This window comes from Pagrus major, chromosome 1 (assembly GCF_040436345.1).
Source record: "Pagrus major chromosome 1, Pma_NU_1.0".
In the NCBI taxonomy this organism is placed as follows: Eukaryota; Metazoa; Chordata; class Actinopteri; order Spariformes; family Sparidae; genus Pagrus; species Pagrus major.
This window is the reverse complement of record NC_133215.1, coordinates 12,046,010-12,066,014: the sequence shown is the minus strand read 5'-3', so window position 1 is coordinate 12,066,014 and position 20,005 is coordinate 12,046,010. Positions and strand designations below refer to the sequence as shown.

Below are 20,005 nucleotides of genomic sequence, written 5' to 3'. Positions count from 1 at the left end.
ACGGGGCCACAAAGAGCAGGGTTAGTGGCTCAAAGGTGACGGGGAACAAAAAGTGGATAAGGCTACATATGTGAAGGGAAGAGGGGTGTGAAATGCAGCAGACATCCACAAATTGAGAAGATCCTCTCTGCTGTCTTTGCATTGTCACGATGCATGTTTAAAACCTTTTTTTCCTTAAAATTCTACATTTAAAATTGATTCAATCTTGAATCTAACTTTATTCATGACAATGCGATATAGAAATGTCATGGTATAGATTTAATCAGTGCTGTAAAATGTAGCACGTTATACAGTAGTGCATATAAAACACACACTTAAGACACCAGCAGCTTCGCCTATGAGACCTGAGTAGTATTGCTGAGCACCTGTAGAGATTGCACTGAAAGGGTTTCATACATTCCTTGATTTTTCAAGCTCATCAGTAAACACTTGCACATCAGGAAAAGGAAAAAAAGAATCTATATGCTTTTCAGCGATACTCCGAAAATCAAGGAGACAGCCCAGAACCACCACTGAAGCACAGGAGCTGTTTTTGACTCAATGCTATTGCCCCCCCACTCCCTCTATAAGCTACCATGGCAAACATCAGACAGGTTAAGATCGCTGACCGGCTCCTATCGCATTCTCCCCGCTTTCCTTCAATCTCTCATTTTGCCGTTTAGTGATGGATAGGCTTTTTTGGGGTTGGTGCGAGGCTTCACTGAAGTAAATTCTTTTCTAATCCGGCTATTGTCACCAGCTTAAGAGGGTGTGGGGTGAAAAGTACACCCCTCTTTGGGAATTCGGGGTTGGTTGTCCGAGGCGAAAGAAGAGGGAGAGAATAGGACTTGTATAAAGGAAGGGCTGAGGAGACTTTTGAGAATGTGAAGGTGACTCAATTGGAGCTACAGGTTTATCAGTGACAAGCACTTTGAGTTACTGTAAAGAGTACTGTAAAAGAGTGAATTAAATATGGAGCGATTTTCAATTCTGGGGGAATTTAAATTATGAAGTAATTAGATTCACTTAAATGTGGTTTTAGTAGATGTCTGTCTACTAATCTACAGCCCGTCTGGTTGCAGAGTTTATGATCCTTTGTTTATCTCCTTTCAAAAGGCTTTCTTGAGGCATTGATTTGGCTATGTTCCATGTTCAATATTTGCTATTGTAGAAAAAATGTTGATCCTCTGAAATCTTAAGGCAATATCTTAAGTTGCTTATCTAAAAGTTACAAGCTATGAAGGCAAAACAGCAAGCTAAAAGCAGCTAAAGTGCTTCATAAAACTGGGAGGAACTGCAGAATTGGTGAGAATTCAGGGAGAGGGTCACTATGAGCCACCCCTTTGGCATTACACATGCCTCATTTGATCCCTTGTTAATATACAAACTTTAATTAGTCCAGCTTTATAGGGTTTGGACATTTTACTATTCAATTTAACTCGGACTCAGCATTTCATTTTACTATCCAGATTGGATATGACTGTGATTGCTGGTGTGAAACAAATTTGATGTGCATCATATCTTGTTATTGAGATGTAAAAAGATGGATAACTAAAGGTTTAGAAAAGTCACCAAACAACTGCTAGTATAACTGATCATCTGTGTAGTAGAACTGCCTTTTTTAATTTATTTTTTCTATTTATACTGCATTTTATTCGACAGTCTTGCTTCTACAGAGCAGAGGTAAAGCTCTGTTGTGCTGATGTCGGCTAGAAAGGAGTCTTGGATGAGTAAGTAATCTGCAGAATGTCCCTATAGAGGTGCCATTTCAACCAGACTGGATGGGTCATTAACCATAATGGCAATGGAGGCACCAGAATTCAGCAATGTAACATTCTGCTCTCGGGCACATGAGATGTCTTTACACAGAGAGCACATCAATCCTATCAGTGAACCTTATAAAAACAAATACATCTGGTTAAAATTATTCCTGATTTCTTTGAGGAATTAACAGGTTGAGTGTTAAGTCCCCATCCAGTCATTTTGCCTTTATATTTATGAGGTATTCAATGATTAGAAATACAGATAAAAGGAAGTTCAACAACACACATATTCACTCATATTGTACGACATATGGATCTAGTTTTATCATCTGAAATTCAGCACAGACCTTCCTGACACATCAAGACCGCATTTACAATTCCAATTTCCAATACGCCGGGCTGGACATCGATCTTTCAATTGGAGCCGGGTGTCTCTCTGACCTCAGCTGAATAACAGAGGCTTGTGTGAACAGCAGGTACACAGGTGCTGATTGTAATATCAGTAACCTACCAGGCAGACTGGCATCCATAAACAGCCCTATCCATCAGGCTGCTGTGTTGCCTTTGACACGTGTGTCAGAGGCAGACGAAGGGAATAAATGATGGAGAGAGGGGATCAATCAAAGGAAGGGAGGGGAGGCACCTGCCCCCTGACTGGTCCAGTCAAGCCCAGAGATGGAACATGATGGAGGGGCTAGGCTCAGGTGCAAAGAGGGGGTGGCAGCTCTTTGTCTGGAGGTGCTTGGTTAAGTGTGAGCCAGGTCTCGGCCACAGCGGTCTGTGGTTTTGTTAAGGTCCAAAGTCAGGTCACAAACAGAGTGATAGAGAGAGGCCGAGCATGTTTATTAGTGAAAAGAGATGCTGTGGTTATTTGTATGCTTGTGTGTGAGGGAAGAGCAATTGGAAGGGAGACATTAGTCATCATTAGGAGGCGAGATGACACTGCGTCTAATGGTTCTTTATGTGATTGCCAATGTGGCATTTGTCTCTTTTCGCCCTGTCCTACTTGGTTACCACTTGGTGCAGAGATTCATTGGCCTGCTTTGCACAAGAGTCACAGTTTACATCTAGTCAAGGGGGAAATAGAAAATTCAAACATCTCCTAACTAAACTGAAATGGTCTGATTAGAACTGAAAAATAAAAGTTAAAGCACAGGACATACATATAGAATGGTGTTTAAACAAGACTAAAAATCTACAGCTACTTAGCCACAGAGGTGCTTTGAGCTGAATGCTATCGTCAGCATGCCAACATGCTCACAATGACAACGATTACATGCTCATGTTTAGCAGGTATGATTTCTTCCATGCCAACTTATCTTTAGCATTACAGCAAGCTGAACACAATGTACAGCTGAGGCTGAAGGGGATGCCATTTGTTTTGCAGGAATTTGGTTAAAGAACCAAAGTATTGAATAAATTAAATTTTGGCCTGATGATAGAGGGGAAGTTAAGTTATTACACATCATCCTGTGGTCCTTCATCCTTTAAGGTTCACCAACTGGGAACCATGGATGTCTGTTAAAAAATGTGTGCAAATACATACATTGTTAGTTTGATTCCTCATCTGGGGACCATAAACACCCGTTCAACATTTTGTGGCAATTAATCCAATCGTTGTTGAGATATTTCAGACAAGACCAAAACGGTGAATCAACCACTGACAGAGCACCGATCAAACAACCTTGACCTCCCTGGGGCCACGCTGCTAGCATGATTTAAAACAAACAATAACTGAGAAGGAATGATTGTGAATTCTGCCCACATATTTCCCCTGATCTCATCGTATGGCAATGGCTAAAAGAACAACAGATATGGTCCATAAGCTAAAGGAGGAGCAGTATTTTGGGTCCTCCACAGCTTTGAAGTCCATCATTAACAAGTCTTTCTCCGTCACTCTTAAACACTCCACATCTGGCCAGGGGAGCGCTGACCTCATCCCTACAGAATGATCGTTGATATAACCTCACTCCAACAAGTGGAGTGAAATACGAGAGACTATATCACAACCGCTGATGTGGTTTGAGACTCAAAGGAGAGAGGAATTAGAGGTGGAGGGGATGTGTGTTTTTTGTGAGGGAGACAGAAGGTAACAAGACTTAACTGCTCTACTGGGGAGCAGAAATTCACTTCAGGAAGCTTTAAACCTTGACATGGCCTTATCTCCTCTAATTGGCCTATATCATCATCGTAATTGTTTGCACATGTCTTTATGTTGGACTGTGACTTGACATAAGCAGTGAGGCATAACAAGTGGAGCAGTATGATAATAATTGGGTGTCCTGATGACTGGATGAGCCAAAGTGGGCTGCGAGGGGAAGATGCTTGAGATTTAACTGACCCCGGATGTTGAGAATTCAAGGATGGGGGAAAATCCATGATGGTCTCTAGTAAGGGAACATTTCATGTCTCTCAGGTGCTATAATGACTTTACCTGAAAAGCAGGGAGGGGCAGATGGTGAAAGAGTGAAGGAAACAGTAGAAAGAGAGAGAAAGAAGGTCATCCCAACCCATCACTCCGCCAGTTGTTGTCGTGGTGTGGCTGAGCGATTTATTGACCATCTCAGGATGCACTCTGTCAGAGCGGACGAGGCGGTGGAACGGCATGAAGGAGAGACGGAGGGAGGGAAGGAGGCCAATATGAATGAGTGAGAGTGAGGGGATCCGTTTCCTTGGCCTCATTGATAATGACATACCTGTCTTGGGCTGTCCGTTAGTCCTATAGCACACACTACTTAGGCTCTAACTGGAAAATCAATAGGCTCCTCTCTCAGAGACCTCTTGCTGCCATGGCTCTTTGTGATTGGCAGCTGCAGCCGAAGGTCGTCCCTGGCGACCATGAGAGTTTGGCGGAGCGAGCAGGAGGAGGGGGGAGGAGGGTTCAGTCCCAGCAGTTTGACACTTTAGGGAGAGCTTAACGATATGGGACTGGTCGCTACATAACACCGGGGTGGTTTTCCTTGACTGAGTGACCATCCATTCAGCCACTCCAGCTAACCCCGAGGAGCCGTCACCACCCCACTAATTAGAGTTACCAATGTCTTCTCAATGGGGGTTTTATCATTGCATAGTCCAAGGTTGGACACTGACCTTTAGGAAAAATGTAATGGCTCTTTCCAAAATAATTTCCTACCTACTATTGGCTAAAACTTTCTTGGAAACCACAGGATGCCCAGGATTTGGAAAAGTAGCACAATTTAACTGTCTCTTAGTTCACAAAACTTAAACAGAGCAGATGCATGTTTTTTGTTATTTCAAGTGAAATGCTCGGATTTCTAGTACTGTGTGTATTATTTGGTTTTAAGCCATACACACTTAATGTGTCATTGATACATGTATATCATTGTGACTTAACATTAGCTGCATGGCATGATTATTATTTATATTTAAATGTACTAAATGATAAAAAATGACCTGTTGAGGATGGCATTTTAATAAATAACTGTCAGTTATTTGAGGCAGTTACATTTGATTTTCATATAGTTGTGTGGTCCAGTGAGTGATCATTTAATTCACTTCTCCTTCATCACTTAGTTTACCAATTTTCAATAAATGTATACTGTGCTCCAGTAGCATACCATATATTAATAGTTTAAATACTAATTAAACTAAACTAAATAAAGTTTATTCAATATATTAATGTTGACGATAAAATACTTTTACAGTTAGTCCAATTACAAGCAATGACCTGTACTATTATGTGTGTACTATTTATATGTACTATAACTATTTTGGGTGTGTACAAGTTGTAAACCAATCTTAATCTGTGTCTTTTTAAATTCAAATTACTATTTCAAATTTGAAAAATGCATTAGTATCAGCTATCAGTATTATTGTTTCTAACTTAATTTCTGTATTTTTCCATCCGTTGCAAGAGCTGTCACACCATTATAATTACATTTTTTCAACTTTCAGCTTCTTCATTTGTTTGTGACGTGTCAATCAGAACCACTCAAAAATCAAATGTATATAATGTGCGTTACAGAATTTTTAAGCATGTACTTGTTATAAACATACCTCATACTCAAACCACAGTTAAGATGAGTAAAATGTTTGCTGTAAGGACACAGGAACAGCCTTAAATACACTAAGATTGCAATAGGGATCCAAGGAAAGGTTCCTCCAATCAGGTTTTTGCTGGCATTTCTTTTGACCAATCAGCTTGAAGTAGAATGAATTTCACTTCCTCATTCAAGCAATATTAGTAGTCTCCAGGAGTGGCTCTGCAACAATAACTCCACATGCAATATTGATGACTTGTGTCTAAACACAGAGAGGGTGCTGCTAAACTAGCGTGCGCGCGCGCACACACACACACACACACACACACACACACACACACTCACACTCACACTCACACTCACACAACCACACACACACAGGCAAACACACATCTGCTCCGTGACTTCATCAGTTCTGCTCTCTGCCGAGCAGATGCAGGGGCCTGCCAGGCAATTAGTTGCCTGCGATGATTTTCTTTGAGCTCTCTACGGAGGGAGCAGCTGGGTCCATCCGGGTTTGGAAGACAGCGACAAAATGTGTGAACAAGAATATCAAAAATGTACTCACTTAGTTTACGTGCGCACATGTGCATGTGTGTGTGTTGTTCGGCTGTGAGCCATTTTCCTTGACCTATCGTGTTTCCAGAGAAAGAAAAAGGAAAAAGGAGCACTACCTAAAAATGCCAAGCCTTGACATCGCCGTCCCCTATCTCTTGGCATTACAAAGCACACTAACTTGAGTAGACAGAGGGAGGAGACTGTTGCACCTTCTGTTGCAAAACAAACCCTTTTTGCTGTTGCCTTCTTCAAATATCAATTCTATACTATGCCACATATGTAGCCATAACATTTAGAGATGTATGGCAAGGACCAGCGTCACTGTGCACCACTCGACTTTACATTTCTTTACTAATACTCTGCATTTGTACAGTATATACTGGCAATTCAGACAGACGATTCAACAAGTGGAAGAATCAGACTGACCAAATTATCACTGAAATTTAATTTTACGACAAACATTTTATGACATCCATGAAACAAGATCCTGTGAAAAGGAACCAAATATGTTTCAAATTTGTTTAAAAGTCAAATTATGCCTTTGAGGTTGCTTTCTCGAGCCACCTGGGGGTACCCAGCGTAATCTGGTAGGAGAGGGAAAAGAAAAGAAGAATAAAGCAGAGACCGTATTAAAGACAGACAGAGCAAGGACACGAGAAGAGAAAAAAGTAGTGAGGGGTTACTCATCAGCTGGCAGAGATTTGCACAGGCATGGACACTGTTTTGTGCTCGTGAGGGGATCACTGTGGAGTCGTCACACAGCCTCAGATCAAAGAGCTCTCTGACAGGCCCCTGATCTTTTCTCCAGTCAATATAAACCAGGGGGAAACTCTTTAGGAACCAGAGATAATTCTGAATGTTTTCAGCAGATAAAGGGCACAAAGAAGTAGCAAGAATAGATGAATGAGTGAGTGAGCATTAGGTGGCCTTATATTCTTTCTATAAGTAGAAAATGTGGGAAGAAAAGTACATTTTATAAACTAGAAACTATGACAAAAGCTTCTAAAGTTGCTGCCGGCTGTCCCAACAGTGTGCTGACTTTACTTATTTTTCCACCTAAGACTGTAACAAGCAGTTAGTTACATGAAACGTACATACACGCACGGTAAATGTACACAGTTTTCCGAGATATGGCTGACATTTTCATTTCAATAGACGGATTTCATAAAAATCCGATCCACTGTACCCAGTCCACACTGCATAGCAATAAAAAATGAACACAGTTGCTCAGAAGCATGCGGTTTGATAAGCGGGCCAAAACTGATTCATAATGTCTTTATAAAAGCCTTTGTCGCCATATATTTCATTAAGCTACGGTTAGCATGCCCTTCATAATATTTGGACACTTGCTCTCCAAGTGGTGTCGATTAATCTCTCTGGAGCTGTGAGCTTGATAATAAACAGCCATCCTGGAATCACACGGCAAGATATTTTTTCTCATTTCTATCTTTTACTTAATTCCAAACATGAAGATAATTATCGCTTTACTCAAATATGATGCTGCGGGAAGGAGCGTCAAACCTCAGTTGAACATTTCTTCTAAAATTTCATAATAAATCAAAGTTGACAGGTCGACTGTTTATCGTCTTTTCTACTTACTCTGGTAGTTCTGGGAAGAATATCCAAATGGATGTTGTGTGTTTATTCGTGTGTGCATCAAATTTAAAATGTGATTACACACCAGCAAATGCCACCCAGTAATGTTTCCCATTGAATGTTTCCAATTTGACACTAAATCTCTCCACCCACAAAGTTAATTCAACTAATCTATGCGAGAGGACAAGCCCAGCTCAGTCCAAATTATAGAAAAGTGTGCAAAACATCCATCCACGAACTGTGTGATTAAAATACCGTATATAGTTTGTGTGACAAGTTTCTGGAAGACCCTCGATAAAACAAATACGATCCCACGTGAATCTAAATTAATGCATGTTACTCTTGCCTTCTGCATTTTTTATGTGGGAGGTTATTAGTTCCACTGACATGAGCTCAAATATTTAGCAGGTCTTGCACTCTGAACTAAATACTCAGCGCTATAATTTTAATCGTGAGCTTCTTTACACTCCCTAAAGTCCCATCAGCAATTGCAAAAAGGCTACATGATGAAGTCCAGAAGATGTGGCAACTATGAAGAGGGGCTCGTTTATCTTTGCTTTTTCTGAAATGTTTGTGGATTATCTCAGAATCCCTTGCATAGTTGGCTACTTCATATCAGTAAAAAGGAGTTTCTGGAAATCATTGAGTTTGTATTCTGCATTATGTAAAATTTCCAGTGACATGAGGACTTTATTTGGACAAAAATAGCCCAAAGTTTGCTTTTTATGGCTTTTGAAATAATGTTGCCCAACAGGCATATACAGCCATAATGTAGCTATGCAGACAATCGGCCTTACCGTCTCTGGAGATATTACAGCATAGACGATCTCTGATTTTTACTGTCGGCCTCGTGTATTTTCAGAAATTACACGACATGATTGGACTTTACAGAACAGTTATAAGTGCGGAAGTAAGGGGTTTCATTCACAAAAGATAATCACGTGAAATTAAAACACTTATTTAACTAAATGACTAAAGCCTTGAAAGAAAGCAGACGTGAGAAAGCGTCCAATCAACTGCGTTTAATTTCAGGCCGGACGCAGATAACGACCTCGTTAACGGGAAAAACAGACACGTGGAACAATATTTCACGTGGCTTTCACTGCGGGTTTTTTTTATTTTTATTTATTTTTGCCACCATGTTTACATGTCTAAATATGTCCCACACGGCAACAACGTAATGGCTTCTTCAGTCAGTCCAACATGAAGCCTGGGTGACGAGGGGGCTTCAATTACAACCTCGGAGAGACCTCCAGTTAAATTATTCAGTATGGACAAGGTTCACGGCGATAAACCCACGGGCAAATTAACGTGTGTGTGTGTGTGTGTGTGTGTGTGTGTGTGTGTGTGTGTGTGTGTGTGTGTGTGTGTAGGCGCGGACACACTGTTAAGTTATTTGACTCCGAACCAGCGCCTGTTTAAATAAAAACTAAATGTCCAATTCAATTTTAAATCAGTTGATTAGTTACAAAGGTTATCAATGCGTCTGATCATTTCACTTTATACAGTTCAGGTCACTCTACTTGAAGCTCTTCAGAGCCTATAAGCTGCAGGTGCACTCAACACGAACCCAGACTCAGAAAAATCGCTTAACATGAAATATTTGTTGTTTATAAAAAGAAATAATTTCGCATGGCTGTGGTAAAAAACACTCACATAATCTGAAGGATATAACAAAAAAATCAAATGGAATAAGAAGGTAAAGAGACTGACTTTAAGCGGATTAATTTCATTTAAGAATAATATAACTAACTGATCATGCATCTTGTTACAGGTCAAATACGAAGAAGGGAAAATCAGGTTTAAATCCGTAAAACAGATGTATAATTGTTCCAGATTACGCACACAACAAAGCCCACAAGAGATTTAGAATGAAAGTGGGACATGGCTGCACAAGAATAAATGATGTCAGTTAGAGACGCAATTACTGCACCTTTACCAGATGAGAAAAACACGCAAAAACACATCCAATTAAAAAAAAGAGGGAGACTTATCTGCAGCACGCAAGCGGCTCTAAAGTTAAAGGCTGTCACTCACACGCTCACATGTGTCTACACTCCTAATCCTCGAGCGAAATTACGCGCGAAGAGCAACACTTTTCTGTAAAATAAATATTTCACCGCTGTCTCAGGGAGCTCACGCTGGAATTCGCCCGTAATAAACCTGAAGGTTTGTGTTTTCCTGTGTCGAGCTGGGGAAGCAGCGGACAGCTCCGTGCGCCCAGATGCTGCTGAGGCGGACTGGAGCTCCTCTGCTCTGATTGGCTGCGCGCACTGACAGCTCCGCACATGATTGCAGGAGGAGAAGCCCGACCCCCTTTCACTCTTCCTAAAGGAGCCATTCATAAACTACACAAGTCCAGCTCACAGCTGAGTGTGGACGAAAAGTGAGCGGGGGCACGGAGGAGAGAGTATCAGCAAGAGGAGATGAGCGGTCACAGACGATGTTTTTAGCCTTTAGCGCCTGCAGCCCAGGACACGGATGGTGACCCGCAAACCTGAATATGAGTCTACCCTAGCCGCGCTGGAAGTGCTCATGACTTGGGACTGATATTTAGCAAGGCTATTACGTTGCATCCCTATCCGTTTCCTCCTCCTCACACTGACGTCCATCCGCTGCAAAAGCAAAGAAAAAAAAAACTTTGATTACACACTTTTCCTGCACGGGGAAGCGCTTGCCTCTGGCTTTACCGGTAAGCATTGGATCCGTCAACTTACTGCGACTCTCCGGTGTACAGCCCGGACCTCTGCCCAAACATGATAGCGACGCAGGCAAAGCTGGTCTACCAGCTAAACAAGTATTACAACGAGAGATGCCAAGCGCGCAAAGCGGCCATTGCGAAGACTATAAGGGAGGTTTGTAAAGTGGTGTCGGATGTCCTAAAGGAGGTGGAAGTGCAGGAGCCCCGGTTTATCAGCTCCCTCAGTGAGATAGACGCACGCTATGAGGGGATGGAGGTCATCTCCCCCAATGAGTTCGAGGTGGTGCTGTACCTCAACCAAATGGGGGTGTTCAACTTTGTGGATGACGGCTCCTTGCCCGGCTGCGCGGTGCTGAAGCTGAGTGATGGCCGTAAAAGGAGCATGTCGCTGTGGGTCGAGTTCATCACCGCCTCCGGCTACCTGTCAGCCAGAAAGATCCGCTCCAGGTTTCAGACTCTGGTGGCGCAGGCCGTGGATAAATGCAGCTACCGCGACGTGGTTAAGATGGTAGCGGACACCAGCGAGGTCAAACTACGGATCAGGGAGAGGTATGTGGTGCAGATCACCCCCGCGTTCAAGTGCACTGGGATTTGGCCTAGAAGTGCAGCTCAGTGGCCCATGCCCCACATCCCCTGGCCAGGTCCTAACCGGGTAGCAGAAGTAAAAGCCGAGGGTTTTAACCTCCTCTCCAAAGAGTGCTACTCGTTGACGGGGAAGCAGAGCTCCGCAGAGAGCGACGCCTGGGTCCTGCAGTTTAGCGAGGCCGAGAACAGGCTGCTCATGGCCGGCTGCAGGAAGAAGTGTCTGTCCGTGCTGAAGACCCTGAGGGACCGTCACCTGGAGCTACCGGGACAGCCGCTCAACAACTACCACATGAAGACCCTGCTGCTGTACGAGTGCGAGAAACACCCGAGAGAGACCGACTGGGACGAGTCTTGCCTCGGAGACCGACTGAACGGCATCCTGCTGCAGCTCATATCCTGCCTGCAGTGCCGCAGATGCCCCCACTACTTCTTGCCAAACTTGGACTTGTTTCAGGGAAAGCCTCACTCAGCCCTGGAGGCTGCTGCTAAGCAGACGTGGAGACTAGCGAGGGAAATCCTCACCAATGCTAAAAGTTTGGACAAACTATAAAGTGGTCGTCGAGACAGAGCTAAGAGACATTTTGGGATAAATAAAAAAAGAAAAAAAAAACTTCAGAGAAGGACAAAGATGATTCTGCAACTGATTCTCCAAGCAATGTGAAAAAATCAGTAAGAAAATAATGCAGCGAGCAAAACCACAAAACCCTTTTTTTAAAATGGAGCAATTGGGCCACTGCCAGAGAGAAAAAGGAAAGTGAAGGTACATTTTCAGATAAATGTAATAACTTTTAGTTGTCTTCTTTAAATGTTTTCACAAAGTGAAGAACCTTTTATTTAAATATATGCACAAAATCGTTAAGTGAAAGAATAAAATGTAGCGTGCCAAGTTCAATTTTTTTCATTATGTGACTTTAAAAAAAAAAAAGAAATGTTAATAAAATGTTGCAAATTAAATTACAACTTGGCCTCGTGTCTTGACGTGTTTTGACAGCTGATATGTCAGCAGGCTAATCTGTTGCATTTGATTTTTTTTATTTTTTTATTCTTTGCTACTGTCTGATGGAGAGAATCATTCAAATATTCATTTTCACGAGAGAAAGCTGAGCTGTGACCAACACTGACAAAAACCCCCGCTTATGCAAAAATTTAAAGATGGGATGTGTACAGTGGACTTTAGGCCGTAAGTTATTTTTACAGTGCGTCTCGGGCTCAAAAGGATTTTCGAATGAATGTAAATCAACGGGCTCATGTTAATATATAGGCCTGGGAGCATCTCTGCTCTCTGTCTGAGCAGCAGCAGCAGCAGCAGCAGCAGCAGCACAGGGCCTGCAGCTACACTCCAGCTTCATGCGCTTGATTTTAGATAATGCACTGACGCCTTTACAGTCAGGTTTACTTCAACAAATTCAGATTTAAAATTGCACTCAATTAAATGTGGCTGTTATTCAAATTAACACCTTTAGATACACATTTAGGGGATAATTTCATGCACTGTACAAACAACCACCTGTGGGTCAGCGGTCATCTGGACATGAAGGTAGCTGCTGCCACCTATGAGAATTACTAAAATTAGTCCAAATTTCACTCTTTATTATTGTGTCTTTAAAATCAGGGGAGCATATTTTACATAAAAATGTATTTTGTTAGATCTCAATGAAAAAAAAATGTTACACATCTTAAAAAAGGATGATCATCGCTAATGTGAGGGCCTGTCGTTATGTTCCACACATTACGTTTAATCGTTTATCTATTTATTTTATTTTTACTTAAAGCCACTAAACAATATTCAACGTAGTCTGGTGTTATTTTTTTTACTTTCACGTTCATTAAGGAAAAAAAAAAGCAAGAGTCGTTTTAAATTCAATCCTAAAAATATTGTAAAGAGCGAATATATTAATAAATAAATCACAGCTTGCTGTAAATGACATTTTTGCAGTCAGCAGCTCTTCTTCGACACATTATCAGATGAAAACGTGCAAACACACCAACGCTGTCGCACTTTTTTTTTTGCTCATTTAAAAATCACACACTTGTAGACATCCATGAAGCATTCAGCAGCTCTGCAGATAAACTCCAGCCTGCGTGGCTTCCAATATGTGACAATCTGAGACGTGATCAATGGATCTCGACTCTCTTTTTACCTTTGGATCGATGGTCTTGAAGCTCGGCTCGTCTTCATCCACCTCGAAGTAGAGCTCGGAGGCGGTGATGGACAGGGTGCCTTTCACCACCGCGGCCGGAGCCACCAGCTGAGCGCTGGTGCTTAAGTTTACTGGGCCTGCAGGGAGAGACACATGCCGGTCAGACAACAAGCACGGGCGTCCCTCCTCTCTGCATGCTGGCTTCTTCTGTTTTCTTTCTTTCTTTCTTTTTTTTGTCTTAAAAAAAAAAGTCACCGACGGTAAAAGGTAAACTTATTAAAGTTAACAAGGGATTTCACTGAGCTGATGAAACACAGTGTGGGCCTTCAGACCTGGACGAGGTTTTATTAATGAGGAACACGTGGTGAAGACAAACGATCATTTACGTCTATTTTTAAAGTTCAGCCTGTTTATCAGGAATATTATGTGCATGTATACGTATTTTTGCATTAGAGTTGCATTATAATAGTGAGGCTAAATGCTACGGCTAAACACTGCAGTTTTCCTCATGCGATTGGTAATGTGCGATTAATCGACACATTCAAGATCAACTAAAAAAACACCATAGTCTGCATGCACACTGTATGGTATATGCATGCAGCTCAGAAAAATAATAGATTACAGCAGGAAGTGTCCTAAAACTCGCGCTGAAATAACAATAATAATAATAAAAAGTGTAAAACTTTTGAGACATAATCGTCAGAAATCAGCTGTCAGTCAGGAGTCATTGATCGCGGCTGTTTGGTTGAAGCTCTGTTTAATCTCTCATCAATCTTAATTTATGCCAGTATGACAATGAGAGCCCGGCTCAGGGGAGCTGTGGGTGGAGGCTCTGCCCGGGCTCAGCACATATGAGGCATTGTATTTGCAGATGTGCGCTGCGGAGAGAGGAGGCTCGGAGCCCGGCTTGATTTCCCAGAGCGCCCTCCGCACTCATGCAAACGGATGGAATAAACAGATAGATATTCATTCCTCCTCTGCCTCTCGTGAACCCCGCGAGAACTGACATGTTATCCGTGGGTTGAAATAACATTTTTTTTTTTTTTTTTTTTTTTTTTTGTTCCATCCAGTCAAAAGACATTCAATTACACCTGAAACAGACAGCTGCTTAAGGGGAGGAAAAGCTGAAGCTCTCCTCTGCTCGGTCCTCGCTGTTGTACACATCACTTTATTAGACAGGATTCAACGTTTAATCCTATTGTCATCCAGTAGCGTTATTTTAATAGGACTCTGAGCCCCATTAATGCAGCTTAGTCTGGTGGGCGCTGCACATAAAAATGAGGATTAGGCTGCAATCCGATTAGCAGACTATATGATATTTAATTAAGATTATTTAAATAACAGATATATGAAAAGCAACAAAGGGCTGACAACACCAGCTTGTGCATAGAGGTTTTTTACTAAGGCGATGCTGCTTTTCTTGAATCAGATAGCAGGGTAAACAGTGTCCTGGGATAAGCTCGGCTACTGCTGGATAGATAAAAAAAAATGTTTAGAGAGTCACTGCTCAGGCCAGTGTGTGTGCATGTTTGTGAAGCAAGACCTCCAGTGGCAGGCAGAAAACTGCAGATAGTGTGTTTTCATGCAGAACTCTCCTTGGATAGTAGTGCCACAAGGAACGAGCTTTCCAGGGGTATAATGCACATAAGAGATCTGCACTTTGAAACAATTAATACGTCATCTGGGAAAATCAGTGAAATCCTGACAGAAATTACAATGACTTTATTTTGTCTGGGCTGCAGGGTTGAGAATGACTGAGAGGTGAAGAGCATGAGCCGTTTCGTTACCTGTTAAGTTCTCCAGGTCCTTGTCCTCTAAGGATGACAGAGTGTCATCGTCTCCGTCTAGTAATGAGTCACTCTCCGAGTTTTGATTTCCCAGAGCCTGACTCCTGATGGACTGCTTCCCTTTGAGAATATCCTCCTCGGACGCTGCAGGGAGGGAAAGGGGGCTTTTTATTTTACCTTTAAATACATTACCAGTTACAGGTTGTATTGTGGGTTAACGCAATCAAGCTGTTGAATTTATTTCAGAGCAGAGTCTGACGGCTTTCACAGTTTCAGTGATGAGAAGTTTGAGTTGATTTTATTTTTAACCAAAACAAAACAGCTTTAAAAAATAGACAAATATTTTAAACAACAATTTCAAAGCAGTGGAGTTATTTTTTATTCAGATTTATTAAAACTGTAGTTGTGGTCAAATTTGAGGCATCAGCTTTTGCCTCAGTTTAAGCTACTAGCTGTAAATAAAATGAAGGCTGTCCGTTCAAATTAGTGATTATCAGAACAACCTCATAAAATCTAAATCTGAGTATAATCTCTACTCTATTTTTAAAACTACATTCATTTACCACTTTTACAATAACATAGCCTGTGAATTTTTAAAACATTATCTTTCTAATATCTTGTTTTTGTCAGCTTACCAGCGTGGATACAACAGAAAAAAGGCAATCTTTTGTCGAGTACATTGGATTTACTCTCTCTCTCTCTCTCTCTCTCTAACAAAACTATTTGCAAAGTTGATCAACACTGCTGTTCAGCCTCGGTCCATCAGCAAGAGCTACTGCTGACTTGTGTTGGCGTTTTCAGACTTGCAAGCAAACCAAAAACACAAAATAGAGACAAAAGGCACACATAATCAGAACCCTAAATGCATGTTGCTCTTATACATACATCAAAGCAAAACACCATTTCACACAAATATTCAAACATTTAAAGGGGGTCACACACTGCCCATTGTGATTTCAACTGAACATGACGTGAGGTTCCAAACGGATTATTTAAGAAAAATGGTAATCTGCAAACATTTACAGAGCCGTGCATTCCCCAGTGGTGCATGTTGAGGATCCACAGACAACGAGTGGCTGATGAGTCTTGCCTCGTTGTTAACATAGCTGGTGTTATAGTGAGAGCTCTCGCTGCTTCGGTGCATGTTTTCTAATCCAGCGTTCGGGTAAGAGCAACACAGTTTCCATCCAGCGAGACGCTGAACACCAGTGGACTTTTTTCTTTAACATCACCTGAGGGGAGATCGATTGCACTTCCTAAAAATGCACAGCAGCGTCATGTGGCTATATGCTTTGAAACTGCTGCGAGAGCTGGGATAAAAAATCTCTTGTCATGGAAAATATGCAGCTCACTGATATTTAGAATGGTCTTCCTGTAATTAAGCCTCCCAGGAGGATTCTTTAGTTAGCAGCACCGAAATTACTACCAGCTCCTCTAATACGTACCACATGCCATTGTATTCACACCAAAGCAAGTGGACAGGAGGGCTGATCAGGAGCTTTAAAAACAGTTGCATTTGAACCTCGTTGCATTCAGCTGTAAACATGCTCGGCGACTCTCACCCTGATATACAACTACTGCTAACATACAGCATGAAGCCTGACAAATACAGTCTGACGCAACTAAACCTCGTGACTACTGGGCTGACCTTAAACTATGCTCCTTTCATTTACCCTAAAAAACAAGTTATTAATAGTACCTCAGTATAATATACTCTATAAGAACATCAGTTAAAGCTATTTTGACCGGAGTTGCATCACTTATCAGCAGGCGTAGATAAAAGAAATGTGCACATAATTGATGTGCTAACTTCTCCCTCTTTCTCTTCCTAAAGTAGAGACTGTTTATTTTTTTCTCCTTTTACAACTTTGAGGTTTCAGTGGTGTGTGTGTGTGTGTGTGTGTGTGTGTGTGTGTGTGTGTGTGTGTGTGTGTGTGTCTGTGGAAAATCACATGGACAACCTTGGAGAAGAAACTTGTATCAGCTAGACTAAAAATATCCACGTGTACGCGTGTAGAATATGAAAATAACTATAAATAAAAGAGGTTTGAATAATACTAATAGCAGTGATAATGAAAAATATATGTAGAAAATGTAGATGTTAATTCACAATTTTACGGTGTCATTTAAAATTAAAGCAGAATTCAAAAAGATGATAAACAATCTACGCAAAGAGCGTGTGGTGCCACATAAACAAAGAAATCCACACTTCAACCTCATCACTCATCACGCAGGGAGCAGAAATGGCGTAAATCCCGACAGGTTATACTTTTTCCGAGTCCCCCATTTCCCCAGCCGAGAGGTTCAACTACCTGCTTATACAACTCAAGGCATGCATGGTCACAGCAATTAAATTGTCAAAATTAACAAATTTGTTTTTAACGGGAACGTAGCCAGGAGTGTGGTCATGAGGCGAGTATTGATTACCAGAACAGAGACATTAGTCTTCAGGTATTTACTCTGCCACCTCTGCTACACGGGCCTTGGACCAGACCAAATCAATCCCCAGAAAAGATGGTTCTTTCCAGCCATAAATACATAACAGCCTACTGAAGGCTACTGGCAGCCACAAACTCTCCTGTGGAAATCATCTTGGCGCAGTATGAATGATAACAGTTATCCTTAACACAGAAATGCACATTTTTCTCCATGTTTAAAAAAGTAAAGGCATACATTTTCTTCTTCTTAAAGAGGAATCAAAGAAGAAATGTTGCTATAGATCACTCAGTAAAAAATGCTAAATATTTTCTACTGCCTTTAATTTTATGATCATGCGTGAGATGTGAAAAGTGCAGCCACAAGTAGCTAGAAAATTAGGGTAAATTCAGACTTGATCTCATACTAAATATTTTCTTAAGGAGTGAGGCTGCATTTTCTCCTCTGCATCTGATGAATATAATTACAGCCAGATATGACCTTTGTGCCCCGTTTGAAAACTCAGCCCTGCTTTCTCGTCTTGAGCTGCACTTCCGTAACAAATGTCGGGTCGACTAAAACAAGACGAAAGGTTACATCAGAAAATGGATGCCGTCAGGCTTCAATGTCAAAGAGTTATTTTAATGATATATTCCCATACTTCAGCCAGGCAGTATACTCTCTTGAGGTAGCATACCCTTGCCACAACTGGCTGCTGGCTATTTTTACACAGACTCGACTTTGAAACCAAATGTTGTTTGCAGGAATTTGTCTTTTCTCCCCCAAAGTGATGAATATATGCAGCTGAAATGGTTTTGAATAAAAATGAAAACTAGACAAAAATGCCTGAAGAGCTTCAACAAATTTTCATTAGCTTAAAGAAGTCATGACAGAACATAAGTGATGTGTCTGTTTTGTGTCATGAACTAGCTGAAGGGAAAACGAGGAGGAATTAAGATGGAACCAAAGTAAAATTCAGTTGCTTGCTGTAGAAGAACAGCGACCAGCTGGCTTCGGCCTCGTCCTCCAGCTGCCGCCGCAGTGCAGCCATTACTAGAGACCAGGAGTCTCCCAGGATCCTGGGATCCCCAACACTTATTGCTTTTAGATCACATTCGTATTGACTCCTGTCACACCTGCCATTTGTCTTTGGGAATGATGTCACATTTAAGGGGACTTTTGCAGGTGACACATTGAGGACGCCTTTGGCCGTTTATTGGTGAGAGTAATTGATTGAGCGGGTAAATGTAGGCCCAGCATGACGATGATTGCAAACCCTTGTGTGTGCTGGATCTTTGCAGAAATGAGGGATTACATGAATTCTAGGAGAGAAATGCGACTCCTGGTTTTAATGCGGGGACATGTGTCATTTAGATACTCTGGTTATAAGCGACTGCTGGGAGTGTTAAGTCGCTCTCAGACGAGGTTTATTGAAAATCAGCACCTGTCTTTATAGAGAAGCCCACAGAAAAACAATGAGATATTGATCTGACCTATTCCAATACAAAAGAAAAAGAAATCAATGTTGTTAGTTTTAATGACAACTCTGCACTTCGAGTAATAGAGTATTTTTCCAAATCCAATTATACGATCCCTGACTTTTAGTACAATGTGGACTCTTTGTTCAATGACAGTGTTTGGTAGACTTCAATTTGTGTTTCACTAGCATAATATTTAACCTGAGGGACCAATAAAACGTATTACTGTCTAACATTATAAGACATTAAAGCAATAAATTATCCGTGTTAATTATACATCTAAAACTAAATTGAATTTTGACAACAAAAGGTATGAATTATATTATGTTTTCCTCTGATCTTGCTAATTATCCTGCAGAGGAATGCATCAAAGGCATAAATGACGCCTCGTTCAGAAGCAGAAATCTCAATAAGGTAAGAAATAAAGGAGGGAGCATAAATGTTACTCACCACTGATATCAGCCACTGTTGGGCAGCAAGGGGAAAAAAAACAAAAAATTCACATTTCATCTCATTCATAGTGTCTCAAAACTGAATTTTGAAAGCATGCTAACACTCAGGTTGGTTATTAGCTCAGCTTTGCATAATGGGTGGCAGGGTATGAAATTACCTTTGTGAAATTCAAATGAGGGTGCTATTTTACTGTGTCTTGTGGTACAATAAATCTTTTATTGCGACGGGAAGACTAATTTTTATTACCTTGTACCTGGCGCTACCACCAAGTGAGTGAGAAAAGGGGGTGCTAATGACAGGCAGGGACTTGGAGGATGGGACTGACCGTGTTCGGCCGCCGCTTTGAGCGTAGCCTCCGAGTGAGTGGATCCGGAGGGGTTCCTGATGAAGCGACGTCGCCGCCTTAAATCGTCCTCCCAGTAGTCCAGGCGCCAGAACTCCCTCGGCCGGCTGCAGCGAGACAGAGGTAGCACATGTGTTAGCAATTACCAGCCAGCATGGTATAGCAGCCCAGCATTAGCACTCGGTCCGAGCAAGCATGCATAAAG

The 20,005-nt window shown here is 41.6% G+C and overlaps 2 protein-coding genes across 7 annotated transcripts in view; one reads left to right on the top strand and one right to left on the bottom strand.

Annotated features, from left to right (window-relative positions):
* Positions 1-20,005, bottom strand: part of lrba (LPS-responsive vesicle trafficking, beach and anchor containing) — a 195,711-nt gene that overhangs the window by 64,027 nt on the left and 111,679 nt on the right. For 4 of the 6 annotated variants that reach the window (XM_073465119.1, XM_073465134.1, XM_073465142.1 and 1 more), the window contains exons 37-40: positions 19,783-19,907; positions 19,455-19,469; positions 15,112-15,255; positions 13,325-13,461 (exon numbers count right to left, since the gene is read on the bottom strand). In XM_073465119.1, coding sequence (XP_073321220.1) covers positions 13,325-13,461; positions 15,112-15,255; positions 19,455-19,469; positions 19,783-19,907 — 421 coding nt within the window. The remainder of the gene's footprint in view (positions 1-13,324; positions 13,462-15,111; positions 15,256-19,454; positions 19,470-19,782; positions 19,908-20,005) is intronic. The other 2 variants (XM_073465150.1, XM_073465158.1) reach the window with 1 other exon arrangement.
* mab21l2 (mab-21-like 2) lies at positions 10,572-12,087 on the top strand. The gene has a single exon (XM_073473752.1). The coding sequence runs from the start codon at positions 10,654-10,656 to the stop codon at positions 11,731-11,733; it is 1,080 nt and encodes a 359-aa protein (XP_073329853.1). The 5' UTR covers positions 10,572-10,653; the 3' UTR covers positions 11,734-12,087.

Bases quoted from the DNA above. Each gene is read 5' to 3' on its own strand.
- mab21l2 (XM_073473752.1), top strand. From the start codon at position 10,654: ATGATAGCGACGCAGGCAAAGCTGGTCTACCAGCTAAACAAGTATTAC.